The sequence below is a fragment of the Sturnus vulgaris genome, chromosome 2 (assembly GCF_052056855.1).
Source record: "Sturnus vulgaris isolate bStuVul1 chromosome 2, bStuVul1.hap1, whole genome shotgun sequence".
NCBI lineage: Eukaryota > Metazoa > Chordata > Aves > Passeriformes > Sturnidae > Sturnus > Sturnus vulgaris.
In genome coordinates, this window is record NC_142244.1 from 65,355,224 (window position 1) to 65,375,595 (window position 20,372).

General features: G+C 34.2%; 1 protein-coding gene across 9 annotated transcripts in view; it reads right to left on the bottom strand.

Annotated features, from left to right (window-relative positions):
• The window catches only part of LOC148224831 (uncharacterized), a 154,798-nt gene that overhangs the window by 108,032 nt on the left and 26,394 nt on the right, over window positions 1–20,372 (bottom strand). For 2 of the 9 annotated variants that reach the window (XR_015801525.1, XM_088159732.1), the window contains 2 exons: window positions 9,595–9,709; window positions 7,426–7,500 (listed from right to left, as the gene is read on the bottom strand). Coding sequence is in view for 1 of the 9 variants with exons in the window: in XM_088159732.1 (XP_088015858.1) it covers window positions 7,426–7,500; window positions 9,595–9,709 (190 nt within the window). In the remaining 8 variants the exon portion in view is untranslated. The other 7 variants (XR_015801530.1, XR_015801524.1, XR_015801529.1 and 4 more) reach the window with 6 other exon arrangements.

Consider the following 20,372-nt stretch of genomic DNA (forward strand, 5'->3'; position numbering starts at 1 on the left):
TAATCTGTTTCCCTTTATGAACGCTGAATAGTCTCTGCACCTTGAGAATTCTTCCTCATTTCAATTCTAACTCCCATGAATAAGGGTGTGATAATCTCTATTAACAGCAAAGAATTTAATACCTGATAGGCAGATATTGTGATCGGATGTGTCATTTGAAACATGCCCTATCAAATAAGAATAAAAGCCGTCAGAAATGTGATAATATTTTACACAAGCATTATTTAATGTAGATGAAAATAATCTGGTGGATAAAACTCAGTCTTGTCTATGTACACTTTGTGCCATTCTTTAGTACGTGTTTGCCTCCACAAGGTTTCAAGGAAAACCGATTTGGCTTATTAGGCTTTCAGTTTATACTTAGGCATTTGGGAAAGCCATTCCAGGGGTAACAGAACTAGAGTGCGCACTAAGACCTCTAAACAGCCTCCAGAACGAAAGTTCCACAATTAAGAAAAGATAGTTTTCTGTCTTCATTTACCAGCAGTTTCTTTCTGCATATAATTCAGGGAAGCAACATTTGTAAGTGAAGTTTGTTTTATAGATCTTCTTATAGTCCTAGTATAGATAAACAACTGCTTATGAGATTTTCCAGAGCCAATTTCACAGTAACATATAAAATGTGGGAGACAACTATCCTTTGGTTTTCAGAAGGTATTTTCTATTTTAATTTAGCACCCACCCAGGGAAATATTATTTATAATAAGCCAAATGTGATTTATCAACAGTCAGTATAAATGTATTTAGTCTTCATTATCTGTGACATGGATATGAGTTATTTCATAGACTGGAGATTGCCTGTCCCAATAGTAAATCCCCATATTCAGTCACCATGTCACTAATGTAACTTTTCATATTAAAAAAAAAAAAAAAAAAAAAAATTATCTTCTTGTTTTCAGGTTCTTGATGTGTGGATTCACTAGCAGATATATTTTATGGCTAAAGCATAGCAGGTCTGCATAGAAGCTAAATTTACATAGGAAAAGACATATAATGTCCTCAAGGTAGCAATAAACATTGACACTTGATAACCTTGTTAGGAACATGAAAAATGCTGAAGATCATAAAATGCACAGAAGTCTGCAAGAAACAACTAAATTAGCAGAAACACACATCACTACAAAATGATCTGTTATAATGACATTCAAGACATTTACTAGATAAAAGGTGTGATCTCCAATTGTAGGGTTTTATGTTGCTTTATTACATATCAACTATTTTATGTTTACACATGAATACTTTCAGAGAAATGTATATGATATTTTTTTTTAAATGTTGGTTATGTGTTTATTTGTCCTTTATAAACTCCATACAGTAATTCCTTTGGAATTAAGTTAGGTGTGGAGATTGGCAAAAAGTTAAAATTGCATCCAGTTAATATATGATTAGAGGATGGATTTTTCATATGAAACTATGTTCCTATTGAGGTATTGAAATTATGACAGCAACTGGAATATTTATTCAAAATGTATACTTTTATCATAATATATCAAATGCTACATTTGCTTTAAACATATTTACCTTGTTTATTTCTAAGTAGTAATATCTTTCCTTTTATTAAACTTACTAAGAATGTCATGTATTTATAAATTTTATTTAAAATCTTGGTGAATATGTTCAATCTCAAGAAATATTTTCATTTATTACAGCAATGTTGTTATAAATGCAGAAATGCAATCTTAGTATTTTTGTCATTTCTTCTTCCCTCCAGACTTGAAAATATTTATGGCCAGCTTTCCAAAGCCAAAATGTTTATTATTGCATGCAATTGTCTTGATCTGTGTCACTTTCCCTCTGTGCCATCTGTGATGTCCTGTCCCCATGATCCCCACATGCCCAAGACCTATTAGTTTCAAATGCTTTTTAAATAAAAAAAACTTGACCCACCTAAACATCTCACAATAGAGAACAGAAAGTTAATCCGGAAATCTTGAATTTTCTGTGGTTTACTCCTCTAAAAACAAAAAAGCAGCTTCATAAAAATCACCAAAGCGTTTTGTTTGCAAAAGCCTTTAAACAAATACAAATATTTCTACTGATACAATGTATACAATGTTTGTAAACGCGCTCTCTGTGTACACTGCACAGGCACATATTGTCACACTGTGATGTACCAGATTTATTATTTCAGTCATCCTTGACTACAAAATTTAACGTAAAGGAGACCCTTGTGCACAAAAACACAGCAAACAAGAGAATGAAATCATAATTTACTTATTTCCCTTTAAAGCACACATGATGCTACACTGCAGAAGACAACTAAAGCAACTGAGGCAACATTTTAGTCAGGACTATTCCTCTGCTAGGCATTCCTCTCCAGGACCTGACTTCTTGGACCTCCTATCGGATTTACTAATTAGTTTAGACGAATTTCATTTTATGTTTGTTTTCTTATGAAAGCCTGCTCTGTTATCCAATCCAGGAGGCCAGCTCTTCATTAAATGTGAAATTAGATACTCAGTTAATGAAGCTTTATCTCTTATTTGATGACTGACAGTAAATATGGTACGTTCTATGTTTGAATCCCTTAATAGGTTCACAGAGAGTTAACTCTGACTTTGGTCTTCCATTAACAGCAAGACTTTGCAGGTTTGAATGTTCTGCTTGCTTAATTATTTAGTGGCTCGGTAGAACAGACAGTTTCTACAAAAGCCAAATGATCATTCGCAGCAACAAATGAACACCATAATCTTAACAAGATTATCATAATAAAGAGTCATCAGAGAAATTAAAATTATCTGCTTTAATTATGAAATTATAACCCCATTAACTCCTCTGCATGAAAAGCAGGAATTGGGGAATAGCAACGAAGAACCCAGAGATGTCTCTTATAAAGTTGATAGCAAGTTAAAGAGGGGGTGAAGGAATTTGCTTTGTGGGCTCAGATATTGCAGGTAATTTAGTTTGCAGCATATGTTTCCTACAGATTAGGCTTTTCAAAATGAGACCATGAGAACTGTGGGATTTTTCCTTGTCTTGCCTTTTTTTTGGCCTTTTTTCACACAGATTGTGTTTACTAGCCTATGACAAGCTCTGTTGAAAGCTACAAACTTAAAAGCAGACTCTTATTTAAATATGCCTAAAGCTGTGAATTAATTATGGCCTAAATAAGTTATTAGAACAATATTGCTGCTAATTCACTATTTATGGCTACTTGTTGAAAAGTTTGTAACAGCAAAAGTACTGAACTGACATTTCTAAAGACATTAACATGAAAATCAGGTGAATTTAAAGAAAAAAAAAATTCAATTACAAACTTTTACCAAAGTAGTCTTCAATCATGCATATGCCAGCCACATTTATTTTTTTACTTCTGTACAAATGTGATATTCATGACTACTTAATTATTTTTAATTACTTTGAATGAGAAATAAATTTTAAAAGCCTCAACAAAAGGTATCCTCAAAGAACCCTTACACCTGATACAGATTTTGTATTATTATCTCATAATGTGAATTTTTTTACAAAAACTTTAGTAATACATTTCTTAGTAACAGGTATTGTCCATTAATTTTAAATTTAATGGTTTTCTATAACTTTAATAAAATAAAATTTTGAATATCACAGAAGTAAATGTGACACAAGTTCATTTTTATATAGCTAAAACACTTCTTTAATCTGACAAGGACAAATTAAAAGCAGCTAATTAAAAGCTCTCTAAAGGTATGTGACTGATGCTCCACAATGTAACCTGACTGTTCTCAGTAGAAGAATGTGTAAAAAAGGACAAAGACCAATTGTGTCCTGGGAAATTCAGACTGGACATTGGGAAAAAAGGTCATGAGCAAAATACTTCATCAAAAAGAGTATGTGATGAAAAAAAAAGTGATGGAACATGCTTCCTTGGAGAAATTCAAGATCCTGCTAATCAAAAGGCGCAGCTCACATGATCAAATCTAGGACATAGTTATACTTGGTGTGGAAGGAGCAGGAGATCCTTCAGAGATCACTTCAAACCACTTTATTTTACTTTTTTCAAGTCTCCATTGCTGATCTTTACTGATAATTATCATTCTTTTTTAGTCACTTATGGACAAATTAAGAATATATTTATCTTATACAAATTTGCGTGATTCAAGAAATGGGAGAGAAAATTGTTGGCACTATGGTTAGAGTGTATCCCTGGAAACTAAGTCTAATTGCCTGAGCCACAATTCCATGCCTTTCCTTTTCACAAGCAAGTATCCTTGGGTTACACAGTGTGGAGCTCAGGTAGGTGGAAATATTGAATTCTCTCTTTTTTTTTTAAGGATATCTGGAAAAGATGTTGACTTTTAGCTGGACCAGGCTTGTAGCATCAGCTGTTAGAATTCTTAGTACAGTTCACAGAAAGACCAAGCCATGTGGACTTCAGTAACCTTTTCTGGTCCTGAAAGATGTTACATATATCCATGTACAGTTTATCCATTAGTTTTAGTTGAAAAAAAAAAAAAAAACCCTTCTGAAACAGCACACATACTGTAAAGCTTTGCAACAACCTCTTAGCTTGTGGTCCATCCTTTTTTAGTTCTTGGTTTTTTTCTCTCTGCTATTATTTTTTTTCCAATTTTATATCTATATACTGCTTTCAATTCTGCATCCTTCAGCACCACCGACCAAATTTTAATAAATGATATTTTAATCTCTGAATTAATTTTCCTGTAATGCTTGTCAAATATTATATAGTTTAGGAATTCTCAGTTTAAATTGTTCCCAGCATTATTTTATCTACCCTTCTTCTAAATCTGGAGGGCTTTCTGTCCTACCAGACATAAAAATCCTTAAAAATTCTAAGTGAAAAAAGACAAAGATTATGGAGATGTCAGAATGGGAAGTGAAATTGTTTGGATTTGAGATATCAAAAAAAACCCCTCATTCTCTCCTCTCCCCTCCTCTTCCTAGTTAGACTCTGTAAAATTAGATGCTGCAACAATTTGAAGAAATTATATAAATAAAATAGGTACCAGAAAGTTGATGAACAGCAAGCCTAAGATACTTTGACAACTGTAACTGTGAGAAGTAAATGCAAGTAGTGCAAAAAACAAATATGGATAGCATGACAGAAACAAAATAGGGAGGTAAGTGACAAGTACATCTACTGAGCTGCCACAAATAACGATTATATCGTAATGATCAAAAGACAAGCTGGCAAACATAAGAAACCATGCTGCATTGAAGGAACAAAGTAAATAATCCTGATGCAAACTCAAGACCAGACCTTGGTTCCACTGCAAATTGTAGCAATAGAAGAAGCAGCAGCTGTATTAGTATAAAAGTGTCCTTGCCAGTAGCAAGAATAGTAGTTTACATAGCACACAAGCAGGAGATTAAAAGAAAATGGAATACAAAATCCTTCAATACATAGACTACAGAAGTGTGAGGGAATAATAATGTAAAGAAATGCATGACTCATAAAAGCAGAAGAAATAGAGGAGGTCATGGTGTGAATATGACTGTTTCCTTAGAATATTGTCTTGCCAATAATAACATTTTTAGTCTATGGCAATTAGACACTATTAATTTTGCTATAGAAGTGGAATGTTATCTGAGGTTTCAAACCACCCATCATTATTCATTCAAAACATCCATTTTGAAGCAGGATTTCAAACAAGAGATTATCCTTTGTTTTATGTTCATCTTCTTCAGAATATTCCAAAAATTTGTGTGGTTCAGTAAACTTTATAGCAGCCCACAAAATTTGTAACATCTGCAGTACAGGAAAATTTGGATTGCTTATTTTAGGTTTCCAACGAAAAGCCTAAGCATCAGTAGAATGATCCAAACCAGCTATATAAAGTGTTTACACTCCTCATAGAATTGATGGAGAGACATAAATGCTTTTACAAACGGAAATAGAAATATAGGCACCTGCTTAAAGCAAAGCAAAGAAAATCCCAGCATGTCTGAATTTTTGCTACTCCTCAGCCTATGCTCAGGGGTCTATTTAGGATCTAAAATGTATTATAATCCTCTGAGAATATATAAATTTCATTGTTTTGAAGACAGAAGAATTAGAGGAGACCAGATTTTGCATAAAAAGTTTTGTAGTGAAACTACTTATGAAGGCAATGAGAGAACTAGATTTCAGTTTTGTCCCCAGACTGAGTCTTGGTCTTACATGTCTCTATCCTGAAAGAATTCTCTGTTTGTCCAGTCCCTAAGGACACTCAGAGGCTTCATGGTCCCTGCCCATGCTCCTCTGAGGACCTCCCTCCACCCTGCCCATGGTCCAGAACCCCAGAGTGCCCACCCAAGGCACCAGTCCTTATACTGGGGATCTGTGGAGCAGGCGCCAGGCTCCCCCTCCATCTCTGGTGCTGCTTACCAGACCTTAGACCTATATCATAGTCTTCTTTCTGGCCTTGACTTACCTGAAAAAGTTAAGAACTTGATTCTCATTTATGGTCAGGCTTTTTAGTTCATTTTGGCTGTGTAAAGGGAACTAATTATTTAAAGCTCCATTCAAATCATAGTTTGTTTTTTTTTCATTGAACTAGTGCTTCATTAGAATTTTCTTTTACATTCAGTTGGAATATATATTTTCATATTTTATATAAACCTTTGGGTTTTTTTTAAATTAACAGTATTATGTAATTAGAAAATCTAAAGAAATGCTGAAAAACTATATTTGGAACTGCCTTTCATTTATGACTTTAAGTAATAAATTGATAATTAATATTTTATAATATTTTTAATAAAATAATTTTGTGCACTGTAACACAAGGTAAGTCCAACAGAAAAATATAAATCAGTCAAGATTTAACAGTTACACCAAATAAATTGGTTTAAATCAAGACAACACAGTCATCTTGTAAGAAGCTTTTGCATGAAAACATCTTTCCATCCTTTAAGATGTAAAGCCATTGCTCTAACCACCTGACTTCCCAATGAAATACTCTGTTGGGCTATACATTAAGCCAGAAACAAAGTTTATTTACAAGCTGGGCAAACACATGTTTACTGAAATTCCCTATTCTCTATTTAACGTCTTCAAAAGGATTAAAATATTAATAACAGCTATTCGGAGTGTTAACAAAGAAATTAAGGACATATGGTAAACATGCATTTTTCTGAGCTGGAAAAGGGTGATACTTTAGGATCTATGAACATTGTTTTTCCCTTTTGTTATTAATAACATTCTGAGAAGCTACTTTTTTTTTTCTACTTGTATAACCTCAGAAACAAATCGTTACAATCCTATTGCACACATACTTAGCTCAGATGCATGGCTTTCTTTTTTTTTTTTTACCGAGTCTTAACTTCTGTGTACAGAAGAAGAAGAAAGTCGTCTTGGTATGGGGATAGAAACTTCCAATCTAAAAAAAGAATAATGGTGAAATAACAGGAGACATCTCACTACGTACAGATCAGAGTGGAATACATGACAATGCATCATCAAAACATGATTATATATTTATATGGATTAGAGCACTGCTTCTGACTCACCTGTGTCTCTGCCCCCTTTACATAAAGCCTAGGAAATCCTCTGATGTAGAAAGATGGGTCTGATCTTCCCCTTATCTGAAATCAAGTATCATAAGTTGGAACTGACTTCTTAAAACTTCTCTTGAACTTGTCACTCAAGGAGGATCCAGATTTTAAGTGAAGTTTTTCAATAAAAAAAAAATTCCATTTTAAAATGAAAATAAAACATTTTTCAAAGTTAGTACATTTCCCCCAAAGCAGTATTTAGCTTTCCAAGTAAGTTCCGGTATAAAGAACCATAGGAATTGAGAACAAGTATCTACTTAATAATTGACTAGCTTTTATTATAATTTATTTTTTAAATATCTCAGAAATGCTAATCACATGGACTTCAGGCATATATATATGAATGAACAATTCAGTTCTGTACATGTAAAATATCAAAATATTATTACTCCAGTGGTTTAACCTTGGTCAGAAGCCCCACATTCTTGCACTTCCCCTCCTTTCCTCTGTCTGTGGAATGGGGGAGAAATGTGAAAGTGCAAAGTGAGAAAACTCATGATTTGAGATAAAAACAGTTTAATAGGTAGAGCAAAAGCTGTGTCCACAGAAAAACAAGGAATTAATTCACTGCTTCCCATGGGCAGGCAGCTGTTCAGCCATCTCCAGGAAAGCAGGGCCCCATCATGTGTAATGATCACCTGGGGAGACAAACACTGTCACTCGGAGCATCCCCTGCTTCCTCCTCTGTCTTCCATCTTTATATGCTGAACATGATGGCCTGTGGCATGGAATATCCCTGCGGTCAGTTGGGGTCACCTGTCCAGGCTGTGCCCCATTTCAACTCCTTGTGCACTCCCAGCTTCACTGATGGAGTGGGCTGAGAGGCAGAAAAGATCTTTGAGGATGTGTAAAGCTGTGTAAGCACTGCTCAGCAACAACTGAAACATCTGTGTTATTCAAGCTGCTCTTGCTCCCAAACCCAAAAAATAGTCCCATACTGACTACTGCAAAGGAAAATAACTATCCCAGTCAAAAACCAGTGCATGCTAGCATGGAATAAATGCAAATAAAGTATAGCATCTTTAGCACTACATAAACCACAGGTCAAGTTGCAAGCAAAGGGCTGCAAGGAGCTCTCAAAGGGAACAAGACTGTGGGAAGAATTTCATACAGATTTCCTCTGTGCCACATATTTAGGCAGATGAGAAAGAAGTATCACTTCTATAGCATTTGTAGCTGAGTATCTATTTCAGAGGCCTATCAAGTATACAAAACCAGGAAGATTGTATATCTGCAAGTCAGAAGGGTAGAGCTGCTTGTTTGGATGTGTGAGTCACTACCTTAAAAAACACTTCTTGTTTCTCAGGTATATCAAAATCAAGAATAAATCAACATGTAAATCCTCATCTTCTAACTCTCTGAATAGCAGCTGTGGATCAAATGGAATAAGCACTGCTCTAGGAAATTGGTCTTTACTAATGGAGAAACTACTAAATAAAGTAAAAAAAAAAAAACAAACAGAAAAGAAAAATCGACATTTCAGTTTTCACATGCATTGTGGCTTCTGTGGACATTAGAAAAAAGACTGAAAGACTGTCCTCTATTGGGGTTGAGGGTGGTCCCTGACAATCTTTCTCAGGGTTCGTAGTTATTAGGTTAAAAGTGGCAGAAATAAAAGAAGAGCAGTACGACCAACCACAGCTTAACAACATAAAACACTTTAATAATAATGAAAGTAAATGTGGGATGGGGCCTGAAAATCAGAATACAACAACCAAGGGGACAAGGTCTCTTTAGGAGCCAGTGGTCAAAGACTAAGATGAAGAGAAGTCCAGGGTAAAAATATGGGGCAAAAGAGGAGGTAGAATTGAGGTTAGAGTCCAGTGGGTGTAGTGGAAAGTGGTGCAGAGGTGGGGTAAGGGAAAGTAGGGTTCAATTGGGTAGGTTGGGTGGAACTTTACATCAACTGAGGGCCAATGGGAATACAAGGAAGGGAGAACATTCTAGGAATTGAGAATGGTGATAATTAACTGGGAAATGAGGGTTAGGAATATGTATGAGGTATTAACATGGGAAATCCCATAACTCTTTGGAACTCTTTTCCTGGGGTCACTACAACTTAAACAAATGCCTCTCAAGGTTTAGGGTTGGGATACAATCCGTCTTTGGCAATGGTTGCCTGACCTGGAATACCGGTCTGGCTGATTCTGACAACCCTCTTCCTCTTTCTGAGTCCCAGGAATAAACTTCTTTTCTTGCAGCTTTTCCTTCGTTTTCATGTTGTATTAAATTTATGTATCTGTGAAGACAAGGCAACAGATGGTAAGGACAGGAGGCCTTTATTCAGAGATCGAAATAACACAGTGTCTTATTATTTAACACAGTGCAAAGGAAGCCTCAGAAAACAGAATAAGAATGTAACCCTTTAAAAATAAATGGCAAAACCAAAATTATCTCAAGACATCCATTTTGCAACACTAATTTCAATCTATGCTCCCACAACCCCGGAGGTACTGAAAAGCTGAAATTTGTCTTTCAGTGATAGACATCCTATTATACTTCATATTAGCTAAAAGGTATAATTCCTTGCCATTTCCAAAGTTCATACCAACATAAATCAGAGGGGAAGCACTATGTGGTAGCAATTCTCTGTCAGAGGTTTTAGATATTTTATATTCTGTGTGAAGCTCCTTAGAGAATCAGAATGTTAGAATAAATCCTGGTGGACAGGGTTCAGTGGTTACAAAGCAGGTGAGGTAGCCCAGGTGCATGGTAAATGTAATTTGTCACATTGTTCAGCAGTTTAACACATGAGTAGTTTCACACCATATGCAGTACAAATGCAGACACATACAAACCACCAGCTTGTGCCAGCCTAGTCATCAGTGAAGTCTCTCTACATGAATATGAATCTCTATATGAACCTTTAACCTTATTTTGCTTAATATACAAAAATATTTAAATTAATCTATACAAAAACCAATATATAGAAACACTGGGCAGGGAGGGAAAGACTACAAATTTGAGGAAAAAATATACCTGTCACCTAGAGATTTAGGAGATCATTCATCCTGTCTATAATGAATATAAACGTAGTACTATATGAATGAAATAATGATCTCTGTTATTCTTAGAACAATAAAATAAGATCCCTATCAATGTTGAACTCTGAGTTCTCTTTAAGTAAAATATCACATCTAACACCACTGAAGCTTCTTCCCTTGAATAGGATAATTTTAAGCTTTATATATGGCTTAACTATTAATATCCTTATCTTTCTGTAAGTATAGTCTTGTAATCATATCAAATTCACACTTCATCTCCTTCTTTAAGCTTATAAGCATGGTGTTGCATATCATGGATGACTTAACCTCTTGAAAGTATTCAGAATTTGTTATAAAATGCTCAAACAGCTAGCTTGTAACTCGAGAAAAAATGAGAACAACATTTTGTTTCAATGTTTCCAGTGCAATAAAATGCAGGTTATATATCTTCATGCTCTCAACTGCTCATTTAATTTCTTTCCAGACCTGGCCTCATGCACACTCTACATTTAATTTCTAGAAAAAGGACCATGCTTTTGAGAACAGTATTTGATTGATTTACTGTCATGTTCTTAGCATTTTCTGGCAATGAAAGATATTTATGGCAAAAAAAGAAGGTACATTGCTATAACTGAAGAACTTATTAGCATGGTTCTGAAATTGTTGATTTGAATGAGATTCGTGATGAAAACAGGAAAAAAGTAGATTGTCGAATGTTTTGTTGAGATTATTATTGTATTGTGTTATAAGTACTCTCTGGTAAATAAAGACTGGAAACTTGAATTAAATGACATAAAAATTTAGAATATTTTCTGAAAATAGAAATTATTATCATGCTAACTTTACAATATTACTGCTATTGCATTATATAAGCATGTTATCTTACAGGAGCTAACTAAACATTATATTAGGTAATACTTTTTTTGTATGGCCTTGACACAATTTGAAAACCAAAATGTGTGCCATTAGAAGCCACCTGAAAACAACATCTTTATACAGGGGATTGAAAACAAGCAATATTGATTCATAATGGAAGACTGATGGCTTTAACACTTCAGAGTTGGAAAATTGCAAGACAGTTATTCCAACGTAACTATTTGTAGGTAGCAATAGGACAGAATTTATGACTTTTATAACAATATAATTGCTACTAGAAATTAAATAATGACAAACATATAAAAGAATGTATTTTAATTTTACTAAAAATGGCACTGTTTGCTAAAAAGGCAAAGTTTCCAATACAACATATACTTTTAAACAATTTATTAGTTGCATATGCACATGGACAGGGATCCTTCAATTGGGCAGGCATCCTTTGAGTTCTTTTCATATTGCTCGTGAGTAAATTCATTAAGGAAGTATGAATTAAGATAAATATATTTAATGAGGTATGCTAATATGCAGTGATTCTAAACTGCCACAGGGTGGTAGAAGATGCACTTTCCACAACATTTATCTAATTTGCAGAACTAAATGCTTTGCTATACTTCCATATTATTTAACCGCCTTATTATAACATTTCTGAGTTCTATAGAAGAAGAAATGCAAACTTCTATCAAAAGACAGCTTTTACAGCTTTTACAGCTTTTACACCATCACAGAAAATCACTTTAAACACTTCCAAGAGATGTCTGTTTCCTACTATCACATGCAGGAGATTTTGTTAGCTTGTATTCCTCTCGGTCATTTGAACACTGTGAATTATTTTACAGATAACTTTTAACATTGATCCTGAGGAAATACTTTTGTTTAGATAAAATACAATCAATATATAGGAAAAAAAATATTTTATATATATATAGGAAAAAAATATATTTTTAATTTTTTTATATGTTCTTCATTCTTATGTCAAGAATATCTGAAGAATTCCTTAAATTTAGATCTCTCCTGTGTTTTGATGTCTAAAAATATTTAAAAATCTGTGGTTGTATAGAATTTTAAATCTAATTACAATGCTCCCTATATGTTTCATATTTATAATTTTCCTTCCATTACTATTAATTCTGAACATGCCCATCATTCTGGAAATTGTTAGTAAATATTTATACTTAGAGGTCTTCCAGTTAAGTAATCCCAGTTACAGGACTACGTGAAGTTGCTGAGGCCTTAATAAGTCAGAGAAGTCTCTAGAGCTATACTTTTCTGTGAATTCAATTATTTTGCTTGAATATTAAATAGCAAGTTTTTTTGTATTTTTTTTGCAATCATAGCAGTTCAAAGACAATGTGATGGCTGAAAAAAAAATTGAAAACAATTCTATGGAATTTGTGAAAAAAAGAGACAATATAGCCCTCAAAGGACAAAAAAAAAAAAAAAAAGATACAAATTCATCTCCTAGAATACAAGAAAGAAAGAAAGAAAGAAAGAAAGAAAGAAAGAAAGAAAGAAAGAAAGAAAGAAAGAAAGAAAGAAAGAAAGAAAGAAAGAAAGAAAGAAAGAAAGAAAGAAAGAAAGAAAGAAAGAAAGAAAGAAAGAAAGAAAAGAAAAGAGCCTGACCTTGTTCAATCATTACAAATGTGTGCTACTCAGCTTTAAAATTCAGGAAATCTTCGAGACAATCTACATTCAGCTGAAAGACAGATGATTCAAATGTTCAAGGACTGTGTTATGCAGAGGCTGTCAACAAGTGCCAAGTGAAGTATTCTTTTTTCTGACACTTTCAAAGCAAGAGCTTAGAAAATGGAATGACATAAGCCATTGCACTTAAATCCCTGTAGATAAGAAATATGTTTAGCATGCTGAAACAGATTACCGTTTCTAAGTGACTGATACAAAAATTATGATCACTTAAATTATAATCTCACAATAGTGGAAAGTTGCTTTTAATATGTCCATGATGAAAAGAAAAACTTCTATAAAATTGTATAACATAAAAAAATGTTATATGTAGGTCAAACAGTGTTACAAAAAGCAATGATCACTGTCACTGAGCTTGATAGGAATTAAAGTCTCTGAAAACACCCCCTTTGTAACACTTTATAATTCTCTTGGGATGAGGTGAATTAATTTCTAGAGGTGTTTCTCCCTTCACTGTTTATGGAAACAGCCATTAAATTGCTCAGAAGTCTAGCCTTAAGATATCTTACATTAGATGAGATTAAACAATTATATACACCTAAATTAAAGCAAAATATAGTGCATAATTCAGTTTATCTCATGATATGCACATTGCAATTCTGATCCTGATAGGAAATAATTTGGAAAATTTCACAAATGCAAAGTCAAACAATATCCATCTGAGCTCCCTTAACACTGAAAATTATTTTTCAATAAAAATGAATAGCAACAAAAAGAAGTATGGCCTGGTTTCAAATTCAAGGAAAAAAAAGTGTACAATTCTTCTGGTTAAAAAAACCAAAACCCGTCCATATTTATAGTTTCATTCTGATTGTGGCCTGTTAGTGTTATGCATTTGTTTTAATAATTTGGGGGTTTCTTGTTGTTTGTTTAATATTAACATCATAAATCTATAATATCTATTTTATAAAGCAGAAAATTTATTATGCCTTTGGCTTAAACATTGCACTGTGGACTTTCAAAGATCTAAAAGAAATTATTATTTTTACTGACTTATACACTGTCTGTTTGATTGCCATTAATCTAGTGTGTACAGCTCAGAGACAGGTTTTTACCGGATCATTTCCTGAGTTCATGCAAGTGATCTCAGTAGAAAGAAAAATTAAACCAATAAGAAAGTATATCTTGACTCTTAAGAGCTGTGAAGGATTTGAATTAGATGTAAAACTCTAGAAAATTATTTCTTTAATCAAAGCCAGAAACAGAGCCAAAGCAGTTTTCAAATGATTTGTGTCAGAAGATGCCAATGGTTGTCTTTTAATCTCCTGTGGATCTTTTCTTGTAAGAAAGTATTTTGGTCTTTTTTTAACTCAGAAATTGACATTCCTATATATCATCACATTGGAAATGTTTAAAAGTACTTCTAATTGTTATAGTGAACAATAGATAATTTCAAATGTCAAATCTGTCATGTATGGGGTAGGGCTTCTTCCAAACAGTGTCTCTCTTACAAGAATGTGCAAACTTGGAGTTGTTGTGGAATTTTTTCCACTTCTAAAAAAAAATATATCCAGCTTCACATTGTAAGGCCTCAGAGCTTGCTTGATGAATCTCTTAAAAGAGCTTAAAATTCTTCAATGTATCTTAAGTCAGACACACAGGAGAAAATATTGACAAGATGTTCCTCAATAGGTCAAAACAACAAAAAAATTTACTGGCAAACTTCAGAAAATCAGGGAACTTTGGCAAAAGTTTAGAATAACATTTAATAAACATAAAACATTTCACAAAGCATTAACTCAGCAAACTCCAACCCATCCTGTTTTAAATTAATCAGACTTTGCGAAGAAAGAGCAAGAGAAAAAAAGACAGAGAGAATATAGCTATCACTCTTGGTTCCAGCAGTGTCTCAACTGATATAAAACCCAAAGAAAAGGCAGAGTCAAGACAGATACTTGCCTGATACTCTGGCTTAAGTATCCTTCAGCTGTCCTGAACCATTCCCATGGGTGTGATTTCCTGTCTAGAAACTCAGGAGCTGCCTTAGGGGCTCCAGAGGCAGGTGTGGAGCATTGCCTTTGCTGTGCCAGGCATTGGCAGCCACTGCAGGGTGGGATACAGGCCAGGAGTGGGGTGTGCAGAGCAGGGCTTTGCCTCACCACAGCAAGGTCTGACCTGTCCCTTCTACCACACACACAGACCTAAAACGTTTCCAGACAGTAATCCTTCCAGTCTCTCTCACACATAGTTTCAAAGTTTTAGCAAAACTGAAGTTTCAAGGGAAAATTACATGTTTTTAAGTTATCATCTTCTCAGTATATTTTTAAAGTCATGACTTGTTTTGTATTCAAAAGATAGTTTTTATATTCTCTTACATGCAGTATTTCTGCATTCATACACATATATAAAACTAACATTACATTTTAGAATATTAAAGTACTCTGGGAATTACAGGTTTTCCAGGAAAACTACCTCAGACACCATTATCATTGTTTCTTGCTCTTTCAGCAATTTATCACCAAGGAAACCTGTAGTAGATAAAAAGATAAATACATTTCTTGGAAAAAAAAATTATAAAAAGAACATTCCCATTAAATATAACATTTAGAACACTAAGGGTTGGTTCACTTTATTTCAGTGTGGAAATTGAAGAAGAACACAAAGTCCAACTCCATTCTGTCCAAAATTATCTTCTCAAATCAAGGCTCACAACTATGATTAATATAAATCCATGCTATATGTTGTCCTTCAATTAAAAAAAAACCAAAATATTTTTGCAGGTGAGATGGACTACAACAAAATGTTTTTTTTTTCTTTCTTTCTTGTACAGTACATTAGAAATTTAAATATTTTCATGTGAATGGCAGCTATAGCTTCTATCAGCAATGACTGTAAGAGAATTCAAAGGAAATTGCATAGTTCTTAAAGACTTCCAACTGGGTAAATAGTATGAAATTTAAAGAACTTGGAAATGCTGTGGGTGGTACATCAGGTGCTGATGCTTTGGATAGATGAGGCAAAAAATAGAGGAAAGAAAGATTGTTACTATGGAAGTAGCTCCAACTACTCAGCTGGGAAAGTAGATTATTTTAGCTTGGAGATATTTCTGGTCTGTGTCCAGTTCCAGCTCATGCCTTTGAGATTAAATGCATTTTCCTGTCTCACTGTTCTCCAGATTTTTAGATTAGTACTGAAGAAACAAAATGTGCATATCCAAAGACATATGCTATGGTTATTTCCAAAACTCTGATGCTCTTGTTTCTTCTATTTATTCGGGAATAGTTAAGCTCTACTGAAATAATTTTCTTCCTCCTGCCAGAGGAGGAAGTCTCAGCGGGAAATAAATATTTTGTACATCCATATTTTGAAAATAGAAAAAAAAACAAAACACCTAAGCTTCTCTATAATTCTTTTGCTTTCAGAAGGTGATGAAGCTTCTGAAGCAAGCAGGATATGACTGAAGTCAAAGCATGTGCAAATGCAAGATGTGAATTGGGACTATGCTCTCGCTAAGAATCTGTACTACCATGATATTACCAAAGACTCTGCTAGGAGGCCTTGCACTATGAAATGCCAGTCTGATTGATGCTTGCACTTCAGTTTCTAGGTCCTCACATACATTGTGTCCATTGTTTTTTGAGATGGAAAAGAAAAAATAAAAGCAAGATGTATTGTTCTGTTTATTCGCATGTGTCACGAGACACAGTTGTTTTTGCTGTTAACTCATTTTTCTTGTCACAAGGCTCAGTGTTGCAGCTTTCCTTGGATGTGGAAGGAATTGTGATTCCTCTGCAAACCTGACTATGCCTCGAATAAAACAAATCTCTGTGTTACAAAAGTATAGAAGATCATTGCTTTTACATTTTTATCCTAACTGCAGATGTAAACTGTGATAGTTTTGGCTGTATCAGATATATTAGATATTATTAAATACCAGTCCTATCTTTGCACACTACTGTTTGTTTATGCAGTATGTTTTCTATAAAACAGGAATTGACTTTTAAGGAGAATATATTGTTTTTCCTTTCCCAAGCAAACATTTCGCTTCTGGAGGCCAACCCACAAGAATCTGATTTTCTTTGATTGGTACTGCCAATAATTTCACCAGTTTGTGTGTCTTTGCTTTCTGGGTTGTATTCTTAAATAGTCTAATATATTTAGAGGGAGTTCCTAATCAAGTTCTGGAAGCATTTGTTCTAGCTTCATTTTCAAATGGACTTGTTTCTGGTTTAGTGTAAGACTGTCTGTAATTTCCTCTTCACAGAAATTTAACTTTTAACAAAGCATAGATGCACAACATCTCCACTGAAATCCATTTAATAGAAGGCAAACATAATATTAAAAAGTTTTTCTGTCATGAAATCTGTTTGCTCATTTTGGGGATTGATTTACCTTCTGATAATTCCCATTTACAATAGTCTGTTGATGTTTTCCAGCAGAAAGCTATCACAAGGAATGAAGTAGTATATTCATAGTAGTATAGAATAATCATTCATATTATAATCATAATGTTGATGCTGCATGCATATCTGTTGCTTAGACATTCACAGATAGACTTCTGTTCACACAGCATAAAAATTACTTAGGAGAAAACCATAGAAATCAACTAGTTAGTTAATGTGTACATGTACATGGGTTGTGTATCTGATTCTCTGAAGAAAAGTGGAAGCATTTCATTGATATTTTTTGTCTTGATCTGAAGGTTAAAGTGGTTTACAAATGTTGCCCTGTATGTTTGAGAAAGTGTAAAGACACAAGACATATTTGTCATCTTGTGTCCAGTGGTGACAGATCCCAGTTTGTGCCCAGGAGGACGTACCCATTCATTAGCTATGGATGTAAGATTTTTGCTACCTGAGAAAAAGACAGTATTCTGTAGGCTAATATGTTCAGAGAATTATAGACTCCTTTAGGCTGGAAAAGACCTCTGAGATAACTGAGTCCAACTTCTGGCTGATCATTACCTTGTCAGCTGCACTGTTGCAGCAGACCTCTTATTAGTTGTAGAGATGAGCCAAGACACAGACTCTCATTCAACAACATGGAAAGGGTCCTGGTTTATTCTTTACAGTTTAGCCATCCTGAATGACTACAACAAGCTCCTACTGCAGGGTCCAACTGCAGACTGACTGCTGCCTATTTCCTGCTGGACTGTGACTGCAAGTATTGGTTTGCAGACTCTGACTGCAAACTCCAACAGCAGGCTCTGACTCCATCAGCCCCAGAAAACCTCACAGCAGATCTTTTACTGCAGCAACTCTCTTCCATACTTTGTTCCTTTCTGTGTCTCTCTAGATTGTTCCTTCTTCCTCAGGGCTCCTCTACCTCCACATTTTCTTCCTCAAAGTTGCCCCTGAGCAGCCAACCCACCCCTTTTATCACACCTATCTTTATTAGTCACAGCTGTGACCCATTAGGGGCAAGGCTCTTCGTCTTCTTTGGTAATTATATCAAGGTGAGATTGCCTGTAGTTTTTCTTTTATTCCTATATTATGCCATAGCTCTAAGTGCCATGTCCAGCTCTTCCTTGAAGAACTCATGGGATGGTAACCCCACCACCTCCCTGGCCAGTCTGTTCCAATGTTTAACAACCTTTTCTGTCAAGAAATTCTTACTCATCTCCATCTTGAATGTCCCATGGCTCAGGTTGAGGCCATATCTTCTTATCCTGCCACTGCTTGCCTGGGAGAAGAGACTGAGCCCCAGCTGGCTATAAACCTCCTTTCACTTATGGGTTGGTAAATATTTGTGGTGAAAAAGAGTTTAAAATTTCTAACATTTATGGAATTGATTGATTCACAAATAAGTTGGGATAATAAACTTAAATGACTGGAAACTTTAATCGATGTGCTGGGGTTTTCTTTTTCAAGATGGCAAAGAAAAAATTTTATAGTCTTTTAGAGTTTCAAGACAGAAAAATCATGCAATCTGAAAATTAATTTGTAGGATGTAAAGCTGAAAAATTTAGCAAGTTTGATACTGACTCTTGCAATATTATTTTAAAAATACATAGATAAAATACATAACAACCACACAGGGGTAGATTGTAATTTAAAAACTTCTTGGTGAGAGATTGTCATTAAACATGCTGGCCAGTCACTTTCAAAAGCATGCAGAGTTTTTTCTACACAAACACCTCAAAGATCTAAACAAGAGATTACTATAATCTGACATCTATCACAAATCTATATACCCATCAATATTTCCTATAAATAGGAAAAAATTGTAATATTTTGAGCTTTGTTTAATTCTACAATCTTCACCTTTTCAAAAGCTTTTATTTTAATAACTACTCAATGCCCATGAGTCATTTAAATATTATCTGTTAAAATTCAAATGAGAATTAGGTATTGATTAAGTAGTGTGACAAACTTCTGTACAGAATTAATATTGTGTGTAGTACACAGGGGGTGTGACTTCATTAGTTTTAACACAGTTATTTGGGGCAAACCCCAAGATATTCTAAGCATTCTAATTAGCAAATAACACGATTACCCCCATTTATTGTAATAATTTAAAAAACAGAAAAATACTGGAAAAATAAATACCATCACAGAAGGATAGCACAGGAAAAATGTTTTTTTCATTGTTTAATCTTAGCATGTTTAAAAGGGAAGAAAAAGAACACATAAGTGGGTTTAAGTATCCTAGTCTAGTTGCCCTCAATTGTCTTCAGAGCAAAACATCCAGTGCAATTAGTCATAAGACATTAGGTTAAAATGCTTTGATGTGAGTGGCTTCACTGCTTCCCAGCCTGATGTGTCTGCCATTAGGAATTTCAAATAGAAGAAACTTTTGAGGACAGACAGATGGATATAGGGAGGGTATTACATCATCATGAAGCAAGACCTAATAAAAATTCTTGGGGTGCTAGCAAAATTATTTCAAATTTACACGTATGATCACAAGAATAAAGGAGCGATTTTCTCTGGCTATTCTTCACTTCTACATTGTTCTAACCAAAATAGAAAAAACTGAAACTTTAGACTCTGACTAGGTTTTTGAGTTGTTTGCAAATACATTTCGAACTTAGAGGATTTTCTCCACCAAGTATGAATACTGTCATTCAGGTTTTTATTTTTAATGATGTATTTTTAAGCACAAAGAAGATTCCATGAACCAGCTTGTATGAAGAAAAAAAAAAAAAAAAACAACAACAACTCCAACAATTGGAATCTGATTATCAATAAAGAAATTAAGATCTTTAATTTTCTTGAAATTCCAGTCTGTTAAAAGTATGAGTGCACAAGTCATCCAGACTTTTTAAAAAACATATATGTTTATATCACTTCTCAAGACTAGTGTGTAATAAAAAGTCAGTCTTAATTTGTAAAATTCAGAGTAATGCCAAATCAATGTCAAATGGCAAAGCAAAAACCCTCCTTGTCAGGGCAAAACATA